At 36.7% G+C, this 26,067-nt stretch overlaps 1 protein-coding gene across 18 annotated transcripts in view; it reads right to left on the bottom strand.

Annotated features, from left to right (window-relative positions):
* Nucleotides 1-26,067, bottom strand: part of TMCC1 (transmembrane and coiled-coil domain family 1) — a 251,001-nt gene that overhangs the window by 57,266 nt on the left and 167,668 nt on the right. The window contains exon 1 of one of the 18 annotated variants that reach the window (XM_008531018.2): nucleotides 10,586-10,853. The exons of 16 other annotated variants lie outside the window; for them this stretch is intronic. In XM_008531018.2, coding sequence (XP_008529240.2) covers nucleotides 10,586-10,627 — 42 coding nt within the window. In that variant the 5' untranslated portion in view covers nucleotides 10,628-10,853. Of the gene's footprint in view, nucleotides 1-10,585; nucleotides 10,854-26,067 lie in introns of those variants that run through there. One more of the 18 variants, XM_008531020.2, reaches the window with a different exon arrangement.

Genomic DNA, 26,067 nt, shown 5'->3' with positions numbered 1-26,067 from the left:
GTCTATACTCCATGAATGTCAGAGCTACATAAGCCATCTCCTGAAAATCCTTACTTAATATCTATTTTATAACTTCCAAATCTCAGGTCAACAACAGACCATACTGGGGCCCTCAGGAACAAAAAATAAACACATCTCCCATATTGTCAGAAAATACAAAAATTGTTAAAATGAAGAAAAATGGCATTCAATAGGCTATTTCAAGTCCATGTAGAGAACAAGGATTTATCTCAATTTATTCCCTCCAAAATATTACTAGCTATAAATGGTTTGGGGGTGGGGGACAGATACGAAGCTATTACATCTTTAAATAACCTGGCTTCATTATTCTTTGTTATTTAATTTTCCATTCAATTGCATAGACCCATAGTGTTTCCAAATATTCTTTAAGAATGGCCATATGACTCAAAATATCAAGAAAGAATAGGAAGCAAGGTGAAGACACAGACACTGTAGACAATAACTGGCTACTGATGGACATGTAAGTCTTGCCAAATTTCTTAAAGTTTGTTATTAAAAAACAACCAAATCGTCAATTTCTCATTCCTTTACCCTTTTTCTGAGATACCATCACATTATAGTACTCTATTTTTCACATCATTAAGCTTAGACAATAGGCCTTATTATATTAGTAAGATGGGGTTGGAAGGTTACTGTCTGCAAGAGGAGACAGAATTGAGAGCCCCTGCTTTGCCACTCATCAGTTGTGGGACTTGTGTGATTTAGAGAGCTTATAATGAATCAAGGTTTAGTATCTAACAGGACTGGAGCTTACAGGGTTGAGGTTGGAGATGAAAAACTAGAGAAAGCATAAATAGGATGGTTGATGAGAAAAGATGAATTGTCAAAGGAGAATGAAAAGACAGTAAGTATAATATTTAGCTATTAACATCAGAAAATATACTTAATAAATACTGTTAAATGAAAGAATAAATGAGTAAATAAATCTTTAGTATTAGTTAAAATTTAGAATAAAAGACAAAGGAAAATTTTACTCTGATGCAGATGAGATGATCTGAGTTACTACTCACTTGCCCCCCATTTCTTCCTGAGACATTATGATTTAACACATTCTGCCTTCTTTGGTAGTTTTAACCTGAGGGATCAAAAGCTTGAAGAAGAGAGGTGAGAGACTAGAGGTAAGAATACTGAAACATGATAAGGATTGGAGTAAAGGAGTTGTAGAAGAGATGTAAAAGAAAAGGGCTAGTGATTCTTCTGAAGAAGGAACCAAGAGGATTTGTTGACAGTGGAGATGAAAGAGAAGAATGAATCAAAGACGATGCCCAAGCTTCCAGCGTAAGAGAATGGTGATGCAGTTCCAACAGGGAAGATGAAAAACAGGGTTAGTTTTGGGAAAGAGTATTATGAATTCAAATTTAGGTATTTTGAACTGCAATAAGGGAAAAACAGTTACTTAGAAATCATTAGAAAAAAAGTGAAGCTGAAATTTTGATCCAAAGAAAAGGATCTCCTAGGGGTACTTCTATAACTGGTGTCAATATTTAATGTAAGTTGACAAATACAAAGCCAAATATTCACATGCTCTTTGGCCCAAATGTGTTTACATTAAATGGGAACAGAATGTATAAGTGAAAAAGTCCGCTGAGGTCAAAGGAACTAACTTTTCTGAATTCCAAACTCACACCAGGCTTACTGTAATCAAAATGGCTGAATGAGAATCTGCATTGTTTTAGAAAAATAGCACAAGCACAGGTTCACTGTCAAAGTTGAAGCTAAGAAACAACTCACTCCTAGAACTTCACTGAATTGGATCAATGTATAGATGTATACACAGCAGTAGTAATGATTCTAATCATAAAGGAGAAAAGGAAGAAGATAACACGATACTTTTTACTGGGGTCAATAAATATGTTCTAGTATAGAAAGTATAGAGAACTAATGTCCCTTCAAATCTTAATTTAGACACCAGTGTTTCCTCAAAAAACACTCCTAGCTATAAAAAAGGGAATGGCACTGAATGAGAGCTGTACAAAGGGCATCAGGGTAGTAAGGGCATATCACTACCCCTAATATCTGTACAGCTGGGGTTCTCCTTTCTAGTGAGGAAGGAAAAGGAGGAGAATAGAGAAGAGCAGAGGGAGATGGGATATGCCTGGAGACTTTGCTCCCAACCAGGGTTACTTCTGATGTTTTGGCCATTACGGCATCCTCTATTCACTAAATGCCAGCATCAAGTTCCCTCCCCAAGTCTTTGTGACAACCAAAACATCCTCTCACATTTTCAAAAATTGGGGGTGGGGAGGGACTTAGGGAGGAGTTGATAAGTTCCTGGACATCTGGATTTTACAATTCAAGAGTTTTCACAAAACTTGATTCATTCTTTAAAAACCTATAAGCCTTCAATCTTTTTTTTTTAAAGACTGGCCCTGAGCTAACAGTTGCTGCCAATCTTTTTTTTTCTTTTTCTTCTTCTCCCCAAAGCTCCCCTGTACATAGTTGTATATTCTTGCTGCAGGTCCTTCTAGTTGTGCTATGTGGGACAGTGCCTCAGCATGGCCTGATGAGCAGTGCTAGGTCCATGCCCAGGTTGCAAACTGGTGAAACCCCCGGCCGCTGAAGCGGAGTGTGCGAACTTAACCACTCAGCCACAGGGCCGGCCCTAAGCCTTCAATCTTGATTTTACTTGCCAGAATCCAATAATAGATGCCATCATGTTCACTGGTCTGATTTCCTCAGCATCAACTTATTTGAGATACTTAAAAAAAAAAAACCTAACAATAAAATGACTTATTCCAACGAAGAAGAGAGAAGAAATCCTATTCTGAGGTTTCTGTATTCCATTAGAGTACACAGCCTTGGTGGAGTATTTGAATGGGTAAATTAACACAGGTGATCACTGAACGTAATGGTTAAATAAGAACCTATGGCCACAGGTCAACAACCTGTGATCCTACTGGAACTACTCATAAAATAAGGCTCCCTAAAAGTTATATAAGACCAATTCATTTATAATTATAAAAAAGAGGGGGGATACACATAGAGGGCCCTACATTCACTCCTGGTTCTTTAGGACCAGGCAGACAGTGGGTAGACAGTGTAGGCTCAATAAATGTCTGTTGAATGAATCAGTAAGAAATAAAATCATAAATCATATCACCTCAAATACATGCTTATATTATTTAAGTCCATAGCTAGTTGTGGCTGGTTTCTGAATTGGAATCTTCTAATTTTTTTTGTATTCAGTGTTTCACAGAGCCATCTCTGATTGCTAGATAGTGTTTATTTGTGAATTAATTTTAATCCTCTAAGGATTTAGTTTCTGAGATTCTACAACCACATAAAAAGTAGAGTTACAAAAAAAAAAAAATTCACAGAATTCCAAATTAGAGTTGCAAGAGACCTTAAAAGATAATCTTCCCCATTAAGTGAAATTTATTAGAAATGTCTGGGGGAAAAAATCATTCACAATTAAAATTAGGAGACAAAATTCTCATATAAAACTAAGAAGCAATAAATATAAAAGACCTCTGTTTTCAAGCCATTACTTACAAAATCAATGCAGAACTGTCTTTAATCTGTTCCTTACTTCAGCAGCCACTCAGGGAATAAACATTTTCCATCTTACCATGAATATGTTCCAATAGAATTACTTTTATCTCCTTATGATTTTATAAAAATTAATTTGCAAAACATTTTAAAGTTAAAAACTGAGATAACTGCTAAGGTTTTATGGGGTATTACAGAACTTGCAGGCCGCTAATCCAGGGGGTTGGAATGAAAAAGTCCTAATTAAAATTCCTAATAACTTAGCGCTCTGCCTTGCAAATTAAGGAGAAAACTTTAATAAGACAAATTTGACCATAATCAATTATTATCAAATGCATGTTTAGTGTCTCTTTGTAAACAAAATTGAGATAGGGATATTGTTAGGCACCTCATTTATTCTTTTCCACTAGTAGGAACTCTGTTTTCTCTCAGGGTGTTTTATGTTGTGATTTTATAACAATGTTTCTGATATAATATCCTAATATTAAGGTAATACTAATAATGCTTCCTTTCTAGAATTTTAATTTCAAAGAATGACTAAGATATCCTAATTCTTAAAATTTATTGCAATGAATTTAGGTTAATTATCCCACAAGGCAGACTTTCTTTTTGGTGCAGTATATAAATTACTTTATTAAGAGTCAGAGATTTGCTAGAGAATCTAGTCACAGCATTTAATTTAGTTCCTGTGTTTGCTTTCTCTTTAACTGAAAACGTATTAAGAATAGTTGCCCTTTCCATAAATCATATAAATGTGGTACAGCTGAATCACATAATGTGATGACTTCTGCTTTTTATTTGAGAATATCACTGGATTCCAATTCTACAGCTCATTTTTTTTTGTGAGGATGATTGGCCCTGAGCTAACATCTGTTGCCAATCTTCCTTTTTGCTTGAGAAAGATTGTAGCTGAGCTAACATCTGTGCCAATCTTCCTCTATTTTATGTGGGGTGCCACCACAGTGTGGCTTGATGAGCAGTGCTAGGCCCACACCCAGGGTTCCAAACCTGTGAACCCCAGGCTGCTGAAGCAGAGTGCAGGAACTTAACCACTACCACACCAGGCCAGCAGCGCCACCCCCCCCCCCCCCCCCGCCCAAATTTTAATTATTCTTTTCAGCTGCTTGTCATCTTCAACTCTGATTAAGCATGGCAATGTCTTTAGATAAGAAATTAATGAAGAAGTTAAACAGGACAGGAAGTATCTTGCAGCAAACCAACAGAGACCTTGTTCCAGCGTGATATTTATCCAAGTTGGTACTCTTCTCACTCATACACTAACTCACTCAGCTATGAATAATCAGTTATAATTTCGTCCCAAAGATATCAAGAAAAACTCTTAAATGTGCTGCTGAAATCTAGATACTCTCTATCTTCAGAGTACCTCTCATTTACTAGGTATAGTAATCCTATTAACAAAGGAAATGAGTTTAGTCTGGAATAACTTTTTTTTTAAGTATGCTTTTTGGTGAGGAAGATTGGCTCTAACATCTGTTGCCAATCTTCCTTTTTTTTTTTCCCTCCCCAAAGCCCCTGTACATAGTTGTATGTCCTAGCTGTAGGTCATTCTAGTTCTTCTATGTGGGATGCTGCCACAGCAAGGCTTGATGAGTGGTGCGTACGTCCACGTCCAGGTGAACCAGCGAACCCTGGGTTGCCGAAGAAGAGCGTGCGAACTTAACCACTCAGCCATGGAGCCAACCCCTGGAATAACTCAAACTTAGGAAATCTGTTCAATACCTTACTAATTAGGGCTTCTTTTATAAAGTACTTATTTATGTACTCCTATCCATTGGTCTTTAACGGTAACAATTTAGTGCTAAAGGACTGCAAACTTGTCTATTTTTCAAAGAATTAACAATACCTAGAAAATACCTTTCTATACCTAATTTTAACATTAATAAAAAACTGAACTTAAGCATTACAGTTTTTCCCCCCTTCTTCTCCCCAAAGCCCCCCAGTACATAGCTATATATTCTAGTTGTAGGTCCTTCTGGTTGTGCTATGTGGATGCCGCCTCAGCATGGCCTGATGAACGGTGCCATGTCCGTGCCCAGGATCTGAACCAGTGAAACCCTAGACCGCCGAAGTGGAGAGTGTGAACTTAACCACTTGGCCATGGGGCCAGTCCCAAGCATTACAGTTTTAATGTTTACAGTTCAAACAGTCCTTAAGTCAGAGATTGTGTCCTATACATCCCTGAAGTCCTTACAGTAACCACTACAGTACTTTATACTGAATGGCCAGTCATTGTTTCATTCTCACATTAAATGAATGCATATTTGTAAAGCGCTTTGAATAGTGCCTGCACATGTAAGCGCACTTAAGTTTACTAAATAGAATAAAGAAATGGGTCAATTTTTCCTCTCTACTGAATTCTTCCTATCAGCACGATTTTTCCCATCTCCCACCTTAAAGAAACTTACTTTTGACCTCATTTCCTCCACTAGTTACTGCCCTACTTCTCTGCTCCCTATTGTAGTAAAACTCAAAAAGTGTCTAAAATTCACTGTCTCCAAATTCCTCTCTTCCCATTCTCAAACCCACTTAACTGGCTTTTATCTTATCATTCTACCATTTTTGTTGAGGTGACCAATCGTCTCCACATAACGAAATCCAAAGACGAGTTCTTGGTCCTCACCTTACTTGACCTATCAGCAACATTTGACACAGTTGGTGTTTCTCTTCTTCTATGAAGAGCTTCTATACTTGGCTTCCAGTACACCACACTCTCTTGATTTTCCTCATCCATCATGGGCCACTCTTCCTCCTCTTCCTCTTCTCAAACTGGAGTGCTCACAGTTCAGTACTTTTTCCTCTTCTCTTATCTACATTCATTCTCCATCTTGATGACTTCACCTAGTCTCGTGACTTTAAATACCATCTAATTGTGGTACCTCATTAAATTATATTTTCAGCCCAGATGTCTCTCCTAAATTCCAGACTCATATAGCTAATTGTCTATTCAACATTCCCACTTAGGTGTCTAAGAGACATCTCAAAACGAACTCTTGCTGTTTCCCACAAAACCTGCCCCACCAGCAGACTTTACGTCTCAGTTAATGACAAATCCATTCTTCCAACTGTTGAAGCTAAAATCCTTGTAATTATCAGTTCTCTCTTTCATACCTTACATCCAATCCACCAGAAAATCCTATTGGCTCTACATTCAAAATAATCCAAAATCTAACCACTTCTCACTGTCTTCACCTCTATGCCTTTAGTCTGACCCATGATCATCATTTTGTCTGGATTACTACAATGGCCTCCCTACTGGTCTCCCTTGCTGCCCTATAATATATTCTCAATACTACAGCCAAAATGATCCCTTAAAAACCTAAGTCAAATCGTGTCACTTCTCTGCTTAAAATTCTTCAATGAATCCCCTTTACACTCAAAAGAGAAAGCCAGTCCTTAAAAATGGTCTTCAAGGGCGTACCTGATCTGGTCCTCTATCTGGCAATTAATAGCCACAAATTCATCCAATCTAGTAGCCCTTCCCTTTACAATTTGACTTTCCCATTCCTCCCACCAAGAAGTGGAGTCTATTTCTCCATCCTGTGAAACTGGGTTTGGCCATGGATTTGCTTTGGCTAAATGAAACATTACCAAATATGACACAAGGAGAGACTTAAAAAGTATTTGTGCATTGGGGCTTGGTCTCTGTTGCTACACTGAGACCTCCAGCAGGCTTTACATCTCATTTAATGACAACTCCATCCTTACAGCTTTCCAGGCTAAAATCGTGTACCACGTGGAGAGAGGCTCAGCTGACAGCCAGTACCAACTGCCAGAAATGTAAGGGAGGCCATCTTAGACCATCCAGTCCCATCTAAGCCACCCGACAACTACAGTGACCCCCACGCAAGACTAGCACAAGATCCACCCAACAGAGTCCAGCCCAAACAGATGACTCACAAAACTGTGAGCAAATGAAATAGTTGTTTTAAGTCACTAAGTTTTGAGGTGGTTTATTATACAGCAATAGATAATTGAGAGGACGCTATTAAATTTCTGACACCCCAATTCCTCCCACTCTCCCCTCCATTATTACTCCAGTCATACCAACCTCTTTCCTATTCCTTGTATGCATCAGAAACACTCCTGCCCTTTGTTCTGGCTGTACCCTCTGCCAGGAATGCTCATTCCTCAGACAGTTGTATGGTTAACCTGCTCACCTCTTTCAAACCCTTCCTCAAATGTCTCTTTTTTTAAAATGAGGATTACATTTACTATCCTATTAAAAATGGCAGTCTGCCCCCAGTACTTCCAATCTTCCTTACCCAGCTTTATTATTTTTATAGCCCATCCCTAACATACTCCATAGTTTACTTATAAGTTTATTATTTGTTGTCATCTTCCCCAACTTGAAGGTAAACCACATGAGGGCAGAGGATTTGTCTGTATTGTTCATTGATATATCCCAACCCATTTCAAATCCTAAACTCTGATACATAGCAGACTCTCAATAACTGTTTGTTCAACACACAAATGATTGGTTTACATCACTCTGTTTCAGCTAGGATAAACTGGAGTTGGCATTTAATAATTTCTGGTATGAATTAAAATAATCTATGACAAATTTTTTTAAGCTTTAAGTCAGAGTTCTTGACTTTTTTGCCCTCCAGTAGACTTAAGGGATATAATACATTCTCATGAGCTCACTAGTTTTGAAGAGGAAAAAGAAGGCATTTTGAACACTGGGAGTAGGGAGATGCTGCAACTTGAAACAGTCTCCTTCTGCTGCAGTGTTTTATACTTCTCACCCACCACTCAAATCACTATTCTAGCTATTTCTTTTGAATGGAACTCAATTAAAAAGAAATCCTACAATTAAAAAATAATGTAGGTAGAACTTTGCATTGTTCCTATGGGATCTGATCTATGGCACTCCAAGCCCTATGGACCAATGAGATTTAGGTCAAGCAGCAATTTGAAGGTTCAGACTTGAGGAAGTTTTACTTTGTTTTTCAAAAGTTCATCATTTAATATAGTGACAGCTCAACATAAATAACATTTGTTTAAAAGGTATAGCATATATGACCAAGTGATTACACATGTATGTTTTAAAATTGCCACTGTAAATTCTGGGCATTTGTATAGAAAACTCAGGCAATGTCAACATTGTCAAGGAGTTGTCTGGAATGTTTGCATTACATACATGACTTTAACATAAACATACAGATGTGCGGTGTTACAGGGTAATTAAGAAAGGAAAAAGAGAATTATTCATCTTTAGAATTGGTCAACATCTGGGGATATTATAATCTTTTGTATTTAAAGTACAGATATAAGTTCAACATTTACAGAATGGGTTCTGTAGTGTCCCACTTTTCTAAAACTCTTGATTTATTTCCTAGAGTCAGATAGATTTTCCCCTCTCGAGTCTTCCTTCAAAATGTTCATTCTGTAGTTTAGAATGAACGCTTCACAAAGCATATTGCAGAACCCCAATCCATAGAAGATTGATGTATCCAGATAGTCATATTAAGAATTCCAGATGCTGGAGCAAGTATCTCATTTCTGAACATTTTAATCATTGTTTCAATGAGAGTATTTTAGTTTATCAGAGTCAATGAACAGTTTGAGTAAGTGAGAGAGAGACATGGGTAGGGAAGCAAGGAAACAGTTAATCTACAATCATTTACTCAGGTACTGAGTACATTTTTTAGCAAACTTCCTCTACTCATGAATTAATGCAATCAATGGAGAACATAAAATCAACTAAAAATGTTTAAATTATGTTTTACATTTCCCTCCTCCTTTTTGGACAGTCAATAATGGAGAAAAATGAGTTAACTTCTGTTTTATTATCAGTCTCCACCCCCTATCCTTTTAGGGCTCTCCTATGAATTCTTTCCTTCTGACTACCCCATTCAACCTGGGCTAGCATTCTTAACAAAACTTAGATAAGTAAACTGACCTTTTATATCCTCAGAACAAATAGGGATGTGCCAGAGTTTTAAAATCCAAGATACAGAACAAACAACAGAAAAAAAGAGTAAAGAGCAGAGGCACAAATTTGTTAACAAAGTTGGCATTTAAATGATCAAACCATAAGGCATAAGAAAGTAATTTAGTATCAAACTTCAGGGTAAAAATCTGTTTGGATCTTAAATCTGTTTCTGAGCAGGGTTGTGGTTAATGTCTTATGGGGCCGGGAGCCAGGGTAACAAATCCAATGGCTCAATAGCAAATAATATTAATGGATATTAACTTTAGTATCAGGTAAAACTACAGCGTCTGCTTTGCTTTAGCATTTAACTCTCAGAAAATCTCTATGTATCATTTATAAAACCAACTCAAAAAATCATGGTACGAGCGAGCTATAGGCAAAGTTTTCTACTCAAGACTATGGATGAAATGTGAACACGGTGGTTGTTTTGCATAAAACTGGATCATCCTCCTATCCAGTTGTATCTCAGGGATCTGTTCTGCTGATCTGGAGACATGAACTTAGCACTGCGATATGTGTATACTACTTTACAGTTCAGAAACTTACCAAGTCTTTGGGAAAAATACACTGAAAACAAGCTGCTGAGTGGTAAGAACCTACTTTTAATGTGAGAAATATTTCAAATGGTTCTAATCCAAATTCTTATTTGTTATGCATGCCTGGCATCTTCAAATTTAACCCAAGCATTTCCCAAGTTGCCAAATGCAAACGAAACTCTTGTTCACCGAAGGAAACACGTATTTTCTGATAACTATTTAGCCCGAGAGAGTGAGGATGACATTTACTCTGCACTGAAGCACCCCTCATATGTGACAGCTGGGACACTCCACTGTGATCTGAGCACGCCTACACAGCCAAAGAGCACTCTGTGCATTCTGCCCAAATAGCTGTGGGTAAAATGAACAACTAGGAAACACACAACATACTTCTCAATTATTGCAACCTCACATGAGTCAGTCCAAAAATAGCAAATGCCTGTGGCTGAGATCTACTGCTGAAAAATGCTAAGTTCCAGCAGCTCAAAGCATTTCCTGTGTCTGTCTATTCGACCAGCCCCCACTTAAAGCTGTAGAATTATAGGACTAAGGAAGAGATTTTTAAAATAAGACAGATACACACACATATACAACATACGGTTTCCGAGGAGAGTGAGGGTTCCATGCTTGTGAGAGAGAAGGAGGAGGAATATGCCGAATAACCCTCAGGTTTCTCCCAGATTTGAACATGCTGTACTGTGGCATGAGGTCAGCAGAGACTGACTCCAGCCCTGTGAGGCTGAATTCTACCCTGACAAAGCAGTATCACTGTAATATGAAGCAAGAGGATCCAGGGCATGTTGGCCGCTGTACAGAGTGGCTGTTCTAGAAAGTAATGGCAATTCCAAAACAAGAGATCTATGCTGTCACATGAGATAATCTTCAGCCCAGTTAAGCAATAAGCACCAAAAATACTTTGAATCCCAAACATGGGCAGCTCAAAATATTAAAAGGTAGCAAAGAACTTTTCTCGTCAAACCTATTTTGTGTCCGGAGGAAAAGAACAGGAAGTGGGAAATGTGAAGAACTATTGGTTAATTTGATTTGTATCACAAATAATAAACTGATTCTAATCTGAGATGAGGCACAGTCTTCTGGACACTGTGACCTAGCTGAGGAGCCCCAAACCTTCTCTATGTCTTTACAACAGAGCAGGGAGAGTGTTATGAAAAAATATTTTTGGTAATGGATGTATGCCAGAACCAAAGATACGATAAATAACCTCATTTCTCACATGTACCTAAAAGGCAAAGGTTACTACAAACCTAATGCACATTATTGTTTCTTTTTAGGTCACCAAGAATGCATACAAATGTACTGTTAGAAATTCTTCCCTGAAATAAGGGGAACATTTAAAAAGTTCTAAATAAGAAAAAGAGCCAGAAATGGAATTTCTGTCAAGAGAAAAAATAGGGCAGTGTAGATAACCCTTTTTATTTTGTGGTCTCCCTTACATGAGAGTTCTATTCTAGACCAAAACTGACCCAATCTTTTTAACAAATAAAATTTAGCCAGGGAATAGCAGTAAACACAGGACATGGAGATGAAACAAAAACTGCATGATAGTACCAACAAGAAGGTAAATTTGTAAGAAGTTCTTCAATAGTTCAGTATTAGTATAGACTGAATGAAGCTGGGATTTTAAATAAATTGAACACCTATCCCATGTCATACTATTGCCTTTTTTTTTTTTTTTACCCTTTCAACGCTCTGTTACTTACACGAAAAAGTCTAAACACTCAGGTATGTCACACAAGGATCTTGATGATCAAATCCCTGCCTACTTTTTCCATTCCATCTTCCCTGTATTCCAGTCACCGAACCACCCCGTATTGCCATTTTACAGGCAGAGGAATGGAATAATAGGGAGGTTAGTAACTTAATAGGGAGGTTAATAAGCCAGAGTTATCTGGCTAAGTGGCTGGTCTGGGATTTAAAGCCACACTGTACAGTTCTGAGTCCACAGTCTTATACTACGTTGTTACGTTTACAAAAAGAGCTCTATCTTTAAGGAATCAGTGGAGACACAACATGAGCACCTACTACGGTGTTCAGAAAAAGAGAGGAAAGCGTATCACTATGTGCTGGAGAAAAGCTTCAAAGGAAGAGGTGGAACTTGAGCTGAGCTCAAGTTCATTCAAATGTCTGAGCACTATTCTGGGGTCTAGTCAGAGAACAAATAGATTATGCCTACATTCTAGCTGGACAAGAGAGCCAATAAATAAACATAATAAATATATTATACATCCCTTGGTAGTTAATACTATGAAGAAAAATAAAGCGGAATAAAGGGAATAGAGGATGACGGGGCCTCTCTGATTAAAAACCACCTGACCAGAGGTTGAATGAAACCATGTAGATATCTGGGGAAGAGTTTCCAGGAGGAGCACCAAGTTCAAGGGCCCTGAGATAGGAATGGGTTTGTTGTGCACAAGGGAAGCCAAGAAGTCTTAGGGAACAAGGGAGGGAATGATAGAAAATAAGGACAGAGAGGCTTAGTGGAGGGAAGCAAGGTCAGACTGTGGAGGACACTGCAGGCTCCTATAAAGAAGTCACTGGAAGCCTTGAGCAGAGCAGGGACAGGATCTGATGTAGGTTTTAACAGGGTCACTCTGAGTAAAGAACAGACAATGCTGGGGTGAGCGAGGGACGTAGATGTATGAAGAGCATTTAGGAGGCTATTACAACAGTCCATGCAAGACAGCTGAAAACAAGTTCCTAGTACATGTCATCTGACATATAGTGAGAGGGCAAAAAACAGGTCTATTAATATATAATGGAAGTAGGGTGGGGAGGGACAAGGAAAAAAGAAATAAAGGAAATAAAACAAAGGGTTTTCATTTATAAGATACACTAGCTTAAATTTTATAAATACTAGTTTATTAATATTAGATTTAAAAAGAAGATACACAATTTGATTATTTACAGATTTCTAAATTTCTAATAAAGTTTTTTGGGATCTATATTTGTCCCCAAACACCTAACAGGTAATCTTACAATTTTTAATACAATCTTCCCATTAAGAATCTTACTTAAATACAGCATCTTCTTTTTTTAAGCCTAAGAAATAAAAATATCACCAACTAGAAAAAACTGTTACTGGGTAGTTTCAAAATACTGGATATAGTTTCCTATATTAATAAGTTTTGCTTTAGGTCATTTTATCGGGACCTCTGAAAGAATAATTTATTTTGAACATAAATTTTTGTGTTGATATCTACATTATCAAAGGAAATTTTGATTCCTGTTTTAGGATACACAGAGAACAGTGCCCAGAGAAGTGGTTATTATTAATTGAAAAGGAATACTTGTATTGTATTTTTGAGTTTTGAGCTGCTTTCTTATGATCTTAACACAAGGCCAACAGAAGATAAGCTTGTGAGGGCAGGAAAACATTCCTTTGGTGTTTGGGTTTTAGTCTATTGCCAAAGTGAGAAGACATGAACTAACATTTTTGATTTCCTTCCATGAATCAGCAAAAGAAAAGGAGGCATCTGATAAATTATACAAATCTGTACAGGTAGATACAGCACTATACAGCTACAGACTTTAGGCCAAAAGTGAATAGACATTAGTAGGGGACCAAAAGAGTTACTCAGTTATGCCTATCCATAGAGGAAAGAACACTTTTACACCTCTAAATTACTCTCTTCAAAGTCCGCAATAAAATTTTCTAAGTGGAGGGACCCTGTATTAATTTATTCAGCAAGTATTACCATGTGCCAGGCACTGTTTTTGGCATTTAGGGTTTAAAAAAAAGAATAAGATGAACAGGTCGTGCTCTCTACTGATTTTAGAGATCATCTATATTTTATAGACTACTATTTCTCAACATTTTTATAAAACTCATGTCCTCTTCAGTACCTTCCCATTCTATATTCTATGTCCTCTCACCACCCTGGAATCTTTTATTATGCTTTACTTTCTGTAGGTCATATTTTGAAAACAAGAATTATACTGATTCTACTTTTTTTTTAACTTGTACATCTCCATCAAAGATTCTGATATCTAGACCCTCCTAAGGATGTTAAGAAGCACTGTTCAGATCAAATACCTCATTTTGAAGTGTGAAATCCAAGGCTTTAAAAGGAAAAGTGAAGGATGCAGTTGTGGCCATTATCAGATCTAGAATCCATTTTTTCTGATTCTCCATTTGTGTTCTTTCTACTACATCATGCTGTTGCCCTTCTATCATCTTTTTCCTACTTCATGCATTCATTCATTCATGTCATAACAATCTAGTTTCTTATGTTTGCTATTGGTTAAAAATAAAGAAATGAGCAAAAGTAAAAACAAAAATACTCTCAATTTCTGCAATGCACTCATTTTGTAGGATGTTTCTGGTTTCATACTCCTGCCTTATACTTTCACTATATAAATCCTCTGTGGAGGCTTTTTTCGGACAAATTACTTCTTTGGATGCTATTTGACTACATGATCAACAAGGTTCCTTTCCAGCCCTGTACTGGACTGGAAGGACTTCAAACACAGTGTTAAACAGGAGTGGCCAGAGAAGATAACCTTGCCTTTTCCCCAATCTTACAATGAAAAGATTCAGGCTTACATCATTAAGTATGAAATTAGCTGCAGTTTTAAAATTTTTTTGATAGGTGCTCTTTATCAAGTTGAAGAAATTCACTTGTATTCCTAGTTTGCTGAGAGTTTTAAATAGTCATGTGTCATTTAATGATGGGAATATGTTCTGAGAAATGCGTCCTGAGGAAATTTTGTCATTGTAGGAACATCACAGAGTGTACTTAAACAAACCTAGATAGTATAGCCTACTATACACCTAAGCTATACGGTACTGATCTTATGGGAACACCATTGCATACATGTGGTCCATCACTGACCGAAACGTAGTTGTGGCGCATGACTGTAATGAATGGGTATTAAATTTTGTCAAATGCCTTTTCTGTATCAGTTGACACAATCAAATGGCTTTGATTCTTTGGGCTGTCAACTTTGTGCGTTACATTGATTTTCGAATATGGAATCAGCATCGCTTTCCTGATTTAAAGTACACTTGGACATGGTATATTATTCTTTCTGTACATTGCTATGTTCGATTTGTTAGTATTTTGTGGAACACTTTATCATCTTGTTCATGAGGGAAATTGGTCTGCTGTTTTGTTTTCCTGTATAGCTTTTGTCTGATTTTGATATCAGGGTAATGCAGGCCTCATAAAATGAATCCACTCCTCCTTTTTCTGTAAGAGATCATACAGACTTGGTACATTTCTTCTATAAAGGTGTGGTAGAATTTGCCAGTGAAACTATGTTGATTTCTTTTTCAAAATGTCTTAAACTACAAATTTCATTTCTCTAATAGTTATAGGACTATGCAGCTTATCTATTTCATCTTAAGTGAGTTTGGGTAGTAGTTTTTTGTTTGAGATTTTGGTCTCCTTCATCCAAGTCGTTGCTTTAAAGTGTGTAGAGTTGTTTATAGTAGTTCCTTACTATCCTTTTGATGTCTGTGGGGTTTGTAGTGATATCCCCTTTTCTTTCATTCTGGATATTATTAGTACTTTGTCTTCTATTTTATCATCATCTTGCTAGAGATTTATCAATTTTGTTAATCTTTTCTATGAACCAGCTTTTGTTTTCATTGTTTTTCTCTACTGTTTCCCTGTTTTAAACTTCACTGACTTCTGCTCTTCTCTTTACTATTTCCTTCCTTCTGCTAGCTTTGGGTTTACTTTATTCTTCTTTTTCTAGTTGATTCAGGTTGATGCTGGATTATGGATTTGACATCTTTCTTCTTTCTAATTAATGTTATAAATTTCCCTTTAAGTACTACTTTAGCTGTATCCCGCAAATTTTGATACGATGTATTTTTATTTTCTCTCAGCTCAAAACATTTTCTAATTTCCCTTGAGAATTTCTCTTTGACCTATGGATTATTTAGAGAAGTGTGTTGTTTAATTTCTAAACATTTGGATATTTTCCTGTTATCTTTATGTTACTGTTTCCTAATCTAAGTCTCCTGTGGTCAGAGAACATACTTGATTCTTTTACATTTATTTCAGGCCCATGATATGGCCGACTTTGATAAACGTTTCACGGGCACTTGAAAAAATATCCATTCTGCTGTTGTCTGAAGTGTTCTATATACGTCGAAAGATTCAGCTAGTGCAAGCGGCTATTTAGTTCTTCTATATCCTTAGTGATTTTCTGCCTACTAGGTTCTACAGATCCCTAGGAAGGGAGTGCTGACATTTCCAACTGTAATTGTGGATTTATTTCTCTTTTCAGCTCTGTCCATTTTCCTTCCTGTATTCTGAAGGTCTGCCGTTAAGAGAATATTTAACATTACATATACACATACAGTTTTAGAACTTTTATGTTTTCTTGGTGAACTGTTTTTATCTTTATGTATTATCTTTATTCCTGGTAATTTTCTTTGCCCTAATGTCTATTTTGTCTGATATTAACATATAGATAGTTTAGCTTTCCTTTGATTAGTGTTTTCATAGTATATCTTTTTCCATCCTTCATCTTGTAACTTACTTATATATTTGAAGTGAATCTTTTTAATAAACAGGAGATAATCAGACTGTACTTTAAGAATTCATTTTGATAATCTGTCATTTAATCGGCATGTTTACACCATTTACATTTAATGCAAATTACTGATATGTTTGGATTCCAGTCTCCTATTTTATTATTTGTTTTTTGTCTATTCTATCTGTTTTTAATTCTATTTTTTTCTCCTTTCCTGCCTCTTTTGGGTTATCTGAACATTTTTTAGTATTCCATTTTAACCTATCTACTGTGTTTTTGACTATATTTTTTTGTAAAGTTTTTTTTTTAAGTGGTTGCTCTAGGGATCACAATATACATGTGTAACTTTTCACAGACTTAGAATCAATATTTTATCACTTCAAGTGGAAGGTACCAACCTTATCACCATTATAGGTTCTTTTACCCTCCCCTCCTTATGTATGATATCTAAATATACTGAAAATCTTATCACACATTGTTATAATTTCTTGCTTTAAACTGTCAGTTGAAGAATTCAAGAGAAGATTTTTATTTACCCAGATTTTAACCATCTCTGTTGCTCTCACTTCATTCCTGATGCTCCAAGTTTCTTTCTGTCCTAAGAACTTCCTTTAGCAATTTTTTTACAGCAGGGCTACTGGCCATAAATTCTTTTAGTTTTCCTTCATCTGAAAATGTCTTTATTTTACTCTCACCCCTGAAGGATATTTTTCCTTGATATAAAACCCTAAGTTGATGCTCGTCCCCCAGCACTTTAAAAATGTAATTTCACTTCCCTCTGTGCTCCAAGATTTCTGATGAGAAATCTGCAGTCATCTGAATGGTTGTTCCCCTGGAAGCACTGCATTATTTTTCCTTGACTGCTTTCAAAAGTTTGCTTTGTCTTTAGTTTTGGTGTTAGGATAATTTTAGTCACAATGTGTTTGTATGTGGATTTCTTTGTATTTATCTTGTTTAGGGCTTCCTAAGTTTCTTGAATCTGTAGGTTTAGGTCATTTGCCAAATTTGGGGAGTTTCCAGGCACTATTTTTTCAAGTCAATTTGTTTGTACCACTCCTTTTAGAACTCTGATGACATGAATATTGGACCTATGGTCACTGTCCCAAAAGTCCCTAAATTTCTCTTCAGTTTTTTTTCAATCTTTCTTTCCCCTCAGATTGGATAATTTCTGCTTATCTATCTCTATGTTCATTGACACTTTTCTCTGTCATTTTCATTCTGATATTGATTGATTTCATCCAGTGAATTCCTTCTCAGTTACTATATTTTTCAGCTCTATTTTAGTTCATCTCTTTCATTTCTTTTCTTTTTTTTTTTTTTTGAGGAAGATTAGTCCTGAGCTAACTGCTGCCAATCCTCCTCTTTTTGCTGAGGAAGACTGGCCCTGAGCTAATTCCATGCCCATCTTCCTCTACTTTATATGTGGGATGCCTACCACAGCATGGCATGCCAAGCGGTGCCATGTCCACAACTGAGATCCGAACTGGTGAACCCTAGGCTGCCGAAGTGGAACATGTGCACTTAACTGCTGTGCCACCGGGCCAGCCCCTCTATTTTATTTCTTTGTTGAGACTTTCTATCTTTCTGTTCAAGAATGTTTGCCCTGGGGCTGGCCTGGTGGCACAGCGGTTAAGTGCACACGTTCCTCTTAGGCGGCCCAGGGTTCACTGGTTCAGATCCTGGATGCGCACATGGCACCACTTGGCAAGCCATGCTGTGGTAAGCATCCCACATATAAAGCAAAGGAAGATGGGCATGGATGTAAGCTCAGGGCCAGTCTTCCTCAGCAAAAAGAGGAGGATTGGCGGCAGTTAGCTCAGGACTAATCTTCCTCAAAAAAAAAAAAAAAAAAGTGTTTGCCCTTACTTGCTGGAACATTTTTATAATAGCTGTGTTAGTGTTTGTCAGATAATACATATGTCTTGTGTATTCTTGGCATTGGCCTCTCTTGACTGACTTCTTTCATGTGAACTCATTTTCTTTCTTTTTCTAAATGTGAAGTGATTTGTTTTTATTGTATTCTGGACATTTTGAACACTGCTATGAGATTCTAGGTCATCTTAAAATCCTATAGAGAATATCAATATTTTTCTTTTAGCATGCTCAACCCAAAAAATCCTGGAATTTTCTTCAGGCTATAAGTTCTGATCAGGCTTCTGTGGATTGTGGTTCCAATTCAGTTAGGTTTTCAAAGTCTTTGCAGTGCTATATGAGCCTGCTCTATGTGTGTATCATCCTGCTGCCACTCTGGTACCTGGACAGTGGTCTAACCCATACTTCATTTTTCAAAGAGTAGGTATGCTGTTTGGGGTTGCATTTCTGCAAGTACATCACATGGGTAAGCCAAAGAGTTCATAATATATATAAAATTTCAAGAGTTTGTTTCCCAAGCCTCTCCCTCTCACAATCTCCCCAGTATTTTCTAGTTCACTAGGGTTCCCCTTTCTTGTCACCTAGCCAGAAAGCTAGGGCTTTATTTACTTCATTGCCACAGAATTTCCATGATAATGCCAGTGTCTGGAGCCAAGCAGCTGAAGGAGAGAGAAAAAAAGTAACTGGGGTTCATTCTACCTTTTTTGGAACCAAAGCTCCACTGATCAGAGAGAAAGGTTCTCCACCCTCAGACCTTTAAGGCTCCTGCCAGAACCCAATCTGCTGCCACCACAGAATTGCTTGAGGTTCATGGTGCAAGAGAACAGAGAAAAGAAAAAAGAAACAAAGAAAAACAAGAGGTTTCTGCACTTTCTCTGAGCATTAGAATATCCCTTTCTTATTCCTTGCAATACAACTGATGGCTTCTCCTGGAATTCTCTGTATCCATGTTGATGCCTACTTCTGAGTTTTAGGCTGGGGATACTGAAGAGGGAAAAATGCTAAATTCAACCCTAGTTCTGTAGTACTTCAAAAATCTGCTCTTCTTCCCAATCTACCTGTTACAAAATTACCTTCCAGAATCCTCAAATAGCTGCTCTGTGCCAAGTTTTATAGGGGCATTCAGTGGGGGAGACTGGATGAAGTGTGCTTGCTCCATCTTACCCAGAAGTGGAATCTTAAGTCACTAAGTTTTGAGGTGACTATTACATAGCAACAGATAACTATATAATCCAACTCAAGAAGCAACCATCTAAGTACAATGCACATGAAATAACATATTCTTTATACCTTTCTCTGGAAAAGTCACCAGATAATTATAAGGTAGCTGCTACCAATTCAACAGTGGAATATTCTCTGCTCTCTTACTTTGGCTCCTCAGAAACAGATTCAGTTTCATTACTGAAGTAATCGTAATCAAAATGATAGCAATGAAAACATGGAAGCTTGTTACTTAGTAGAAGTAGGTTTATTCTGCTGCCAGATGTAATTTGTCTGTAAAGGTCCTGACATCTCATTCTTTCATGCCCTGATCATCTGTCAAAAGAGCTAAGAGAAGCATGGGAGGAAAGTGGAACGATAAGGATAAATTCGGAAAGTGAAAATGTCCTATGGGAAAATTTTTCCTCAAAGGTATTCTCGTATAGAATTCCTAAAATAAGGTTTGTTCATGCTCTTGAAAACTACGTCTTTCACTAGCAAGCAGCATTTCATACAGAATAGCCTACTAAACTATTTGTACAATCAAGCAAATCAAATCAAGCATTTTTCCTTTAGGAAAAATCTAGGATGTCAATCAGCTCCACTGACTTTCCATAAGCTTTGCCCAACATAAGCAAATCACTATGAAGAAATTAGTTGTGTAGATACCATTTCACAACCACGGACAGGCAAAAATTTCAAGTGTCTGTAAAGATGTGGGGCAGCAGGAACTTTCAGATACTGTTGATGGGAGTTTAAAGTGGTACAATCACTCTGGACAGTAATTTGGCAATGTCTAGTTAAACTGAAGATGAATATGCTATACAACCTAGTAATTCCATTCCCAGGTACATATCTAGAGAAACAGTCATACAACTGCACAAGGAGACGTGTTCAAGAATATTCATTGGAGCATGGTTTATGAAACGATGAAATACTGGAAACGTCCTCTATATCCATTGACAGGAGAATCAATCTAAATTGTGGTATATTCATAAAATAGAATATTGCATAACAAAATAAATAGATCAGAACTATATGTATCAATGTGAATAAATTTCAAAAGCATAATAGTGAGTGAAAAAAAGGAAGTTATAAAAATTACACACAGAATTATTTACATAAAATTTAAAGTCACGTAAAACAATCCTATATATTACTTATGGATCCATGCATAGGCAATACAAGTACATAAGCATATATGTTCACGAAAAACACTATATTCAGAACAGTAGTTATCTTCAAAAGGGGAATGGATTGAGGAGTGGTACACAAAAAATAAACTCTATCTGAAGCAAATACAGCAAAATAAGTTTGAAAAGGCCTGATAATGGTACTTGAGTGTTTGTTATGTTATTCTGTTTTGTTTGAAATATAACACAAAAAGAAAAAAGAAAAAATTATGAGAACATATATATCAGTAATAATCTGACAATCCATTATCTAAATTAAACACACACCTACAACAAAGAAACCTGTGTTGAAGAAGGCTAAGAGAACCCGTGGTTATGAAGGTTTAAGTACAAGTATCCACATGAGAGCACAAGTGAATGTGAGCACGTGTGAGAAAGCTGACGAGCAGTCTAGCTTCTGTTATATTCTAAGTAAGAATTTCATGAGTCAAGATTACAAGGAGAGCTGCAGCTGTCTTTGAGCCCTTGGCCTTCCCCAATATCATCTGCTACAATATAGTAGAGCAAGTTATTTGGCAGGTGGTGTAGCCTGGCAGTGATTCTGCTCAAAGGTGGGAACCGGTAAAAGCTTGTCTACCATCTGGGGGTGTTCTTGGAACCTCTGGGAAGGATAAGACTAGACTGAGCAGGGCCAAAAAGACTTGCTTTTGTCTGTAGACTTCAAGTGGTGTACTATGGCCAGAGCAGAAACAGGAGTTTAACCCATTCTGTACCTTCTCTGCTGACTCAAACATGAATTGGTGGGGAAGGGAGTGGGATATCTATCTTTATAACCTTATAATTGACCTAGAAGTCTGCCACCCTCAACCTGGATTGATGCTGTGGTTCTCTTACAGTGAAGTGTGAGCAGGCTAACATGCTCCGGGATTGCCATGTTCACTTTGTATCTACTAGCACAAATGACAAACTATCAGTTCTACTGACTTCTCTGCATCTGTAACTGGCGGGACATGTCTGTATCCCCTAGGTAGCCTGCCAGAATGCTGTACTGTAGTCATTCAGGAAAGAAAAGACGGCAGCAGTAATTTGAGCACCAGGTTATCTAATATTTTAGTTACTTATCCCCTTATGCTACTAGTATAATGCTGGGCAAAAATAAGTCTAGGAAGTTGAATCATTGTGATGAAACTTTTAAAAAACAAAGGTTGGATTAAATACTGATAACCATTCTTTTTAAGTATGAGCACCATTTCTGTTTTACTTTTAATTACAAAAAATTTCAAATACACACAAAAATAAAAAGAATGTTGTAATGAATGCCCATATATTCACCACCTAGATTCAACAACTGTTAACATTCTACCACATTTGTTTCACCTTTACACACACAAACACAGCTAAACCACTTAAAGTAAATTATGTGATACTCCATATCAAAATGCTTTAGTATATATCTCCAAAATTTAAGGTTATTCTTCTAAATAACTACAATACCATTATCATGCCTACTAAATTTACTTCAATTTCCCAATACCTCTAATATACAGTAATATTAAAAGGTTAAAAAAATGTACAAACTTCCAGATGATAGAGATTATAGTTTTAAGTAACACTTTTGAAAAATACATATGGGACATATGGACTACTCATAACAGGGCCATTGTCACGAGGGTGTAAGTCTACAGGCTGGAAACCATTGGTTTGTGATTCATATGACTTAGGGCAAGAAAAAATTATAAACTCCAGAACTATACTTTTTTCTCAAAAGAAAGAGTTTCTAATTTTCACATTTGGCTCTTCGGTTCTAACGTTGTACGTTTTAAAAAGGCACTTCTCTGCTCTGGTGCTACGTTAATTAGGAATATTGAGGCCTGGAAGGAATCTCTGTACATTATCACACAATTCTGTTGCAATACCAGCTACTAATTCATAATCTACCTTACTTTCAAAAAAGAACTTGAGAGATGACTTGCAAAATTTATGTATTTTCTGTAAACTCAGTAAAAATTATAATTAAAGAACAAAAAATGTATTGGGGGACAGGAAGATAGATGTGAATTAGAAACATAAACTAAGGCTACTTACTGCAATTGAATACTTTTGAATTTTCTGGCAACCAAAGCAAAAATGGAAATATATTGTAATTTTTCACTAACTGTTAAAAAAAGTGCTTAAGAATTTATCAGCACACTTGGAGAAATTTGCATCTAAACTTTTATACAAGAAAAATTGACTAACCATTGAAATCTTTTAACAATGATTTCTACAAAAGATGGAAAAACATTCTTTGTAGATGATTCTTATATCCACCCATAACAAAAATCAAGGGCTTATTATAAAATCATAGTTAGTGACTGAGTTTCTACAAGAGCTAAAGGAACACAGTTCAGACCTGCAGCTTTCTGGTAATCGACTTGATACTGGGAAGAGGGCTAGGATAGCCTACAGAACAGTTGGGTAGCATATCCCTCAGCATATTAATCTGGATTTTTGACAGAAGTTGGTCAGCACACACTAGAAAGTTGAGCTCACTGGCAAGTGGTCTAGGCAATCCATTTATAATCTCCATGTAGTAACAGCCTCAATAATTTTTTTCCTGACTCTACTTTTCCTTCATACCAAATAGGTTCAATGCCCTATGTTCACAAGGGGTGAGAAGTCTAGCATCAACGTGTTGCATAAGGTAGTGAAAGGAAGAAAGATGCTGGAAATCTATGCAGTCTAATTTCAGATTCCCTGCTCTTATACACTACACAGGAGAGAGGTAAACTAGATTTAAGAACCATATGTTTGGTTCCTTCTTTTCCAACTCCGCATCATTTATTGAATACACATGTACACATATATATACATGCAAAATTAGCACACAGCATTAGCTTTCTCTCAAAGTTTCTCAACTCACTGACCTTTCTTCTGAATCCCAATTCTGCCAGTTCTGAGAAGCAGAGCAGTACAAACGAAAATAGCTCAGGGGCTTGAGACACTCACTTCATCTTCAAGTGTTTCACACTGCATCACATAAAGCATGGGCTCAATTTATATTAGTTACTTTTCCTATTCATATTTCCATCATAGATCCATGGATTTCTACGCAGAAATTGAAAGTTTTGCAACCCAGAATTAGAATTAGAGTTCAAAGTTCTTTGCTTCCCTTGTGCCAGCTGATGATATCTCCAACAGCTAAACTGCATCAAACAGAAGCACGTATACTGCTTGATAATTTAGCAGTAGCAGCAGGATAACAACTAAAGCTTGAACTTTGTACTTGCCATCAAAAAGATAACGGCACAGGATAAATCAAGGAATAAAATTTGCTCTGCTCTTTTCTTGTATTCTTTTCTGGTCTTTTCTTGTACTCTTTTTCTGGTCTATTATTCTTATATTCTCAAATAATGTTTCTCAACTCAACCATGGGAAGGATAAGAAGTATATAAGGGGCTGAAAGATCAGAGCTATGAAACATTTAAGAGATGCTTAGTTTCATGATGTTTGGAAATGAACCATGGGCACTTTATTGGTGGGGTGAGAAGGGTCCTCAAAGCGTATCAATATGAGAATTCATTCTAAGAAGTGACCTCTCATAGTTCAAAGCAAAGTCTGCCCATCTCCACAAGCTGTGTACTATTTTGGCCTCTTGTACTTACCTCTGCTTTCCATTGTGACTTCATTACCTCACTGGTGTTCTGTCTTCCCTCTGTCTCCTGAACAAAAATCTCTAAGACTCTAGCATACACATGGATAAACTATTTGTATGACTGTGCTTCATAACATCTAGTTCTTCTGGGACCCATAAGTTAATCAAATGGGATATACTTTTGACCTTATTAACATATGATATTGTTTTACCTCATCTCGGAGACCACCAATCTCAGGACTCATCACCCCTTTGGAATGCAGAACCACTCTACTGATTACTGACTATACAACTTTCATAACCACTGAACATCAGTTTCTTCATCATCAAAATCAGGATACAGAACACCTTATGGAATTGCTTGAGCACAGACACACATACTATCAGCTGCTGCTACAACTACATTGAATAATTTCCAAGTTTCGAGCATAATAATCCCTTCTATGTATATGGCTCTTTACAAAAGTTTCAAAGTAATTAATCTGACATCATCTCCATTTTATAAAAGAAGGCTGAGGCTTGCACAAGGTTCTGAATATGGCAGGGCCTCAGTAAATGTCAGCTACTATTCTGAAGGTTAAGTGACTTTTTCAAGGTTACATACTCAGTGTAGGTTAGGATTAGAAATTCTGATTCTCTTCACTAACGCTCTTTCCACTATTTTTCCATTCAGTTTATTGCCTCTACTGCTGTGCTTCTGTATTTATTTGGAGGAAATAAAATTATAAATTATATTTCTCACACTTTGTCTCTGTCTTAACTACTTGTATTTTTTCTATATTGGCTTTCTTTATCTTATAAATTTACAGGAATTTTTGCATACTTAAACTTCTCTCAAAGTTTCTCTGTACACTCATCCTACTAACTGAAGATTCTATGACTTATTTCAACAGAAGAGGTTGAGACCATCAGGTCATTTCTTGATAGACTTCTCCTCTACAATTTCACTCTCTAATTCTAATTATGATTTCCAACTGTCAGCCATGGGCAAAGGACTCTCTGACCTCATACTCTTCACATAATTTACCTAGAAGCCAGATCAGAATGTTTTCATTTCTGCCATTTACATCTATCCTTTGAAAGCAATGCTTAAGAATAACTTCCTTTGCCGAGACAACTCAATGGAGCAAAGAATAGTCTTTCCAATAAATGGTTCTGGTACAAGCGGCTATCAACATTCAGAGAATGAAGCTGCATCCTTCCTCACACTATATATAAAAATTAACTCAAAATGAATCAAAGATCTAAATGTAAGAGCTAAAACTGTAAAACTCTTAGAAGAAAACACGGGTGTAAATCTTTGTGACCTTGGATATAGTCAATGGTTTCTTACATATGACACCAAGTATAAGCAATAAAAAAAATAGACAAAGCAGATATAATCAAACTTCAAAGGACACCATTAAGAAAGTGAAAAGAGAACTTACAGAATGGGACAAAATTTTTGCAAATCATAAATCTTATAAGGGACTTGTACACGGAATATATAAAAAACTACCACAACTCAATATTAAAAAGAAAACCCAATTAAAAAATGGGTAAAGGACCTGAATGGACTTTTCTCAAAAGAAGATATACAAATGGCTAGTGAGCACATGAAAAGATGCTCAACATCATTAACCACTCAGGAAATGCAAATCAAAACCACAATGATACCACTTCACACCCACTAGGATGGCTCTAGTCAAAAAGACAGATAATAGCAAGAGTTGGGGAGAA

This window comes from Equus przewalskii, chromosome 15 (genome assembly GCF_037783145.1).
Source record: "Equus przewalskii isolate Varuska chromosome 15, EquPr2, whole genome shotgun sequence".
NCBI lineage: Eukaryota > Metazoa > Chordata > Mammalia > Perissodactyla > Equidae > Equus > Equus przewalskii.
Note: the sequence above shows the minus strand (reverse complement) of the source record. Positions and strands in the feature narration are given on the sequence as shown.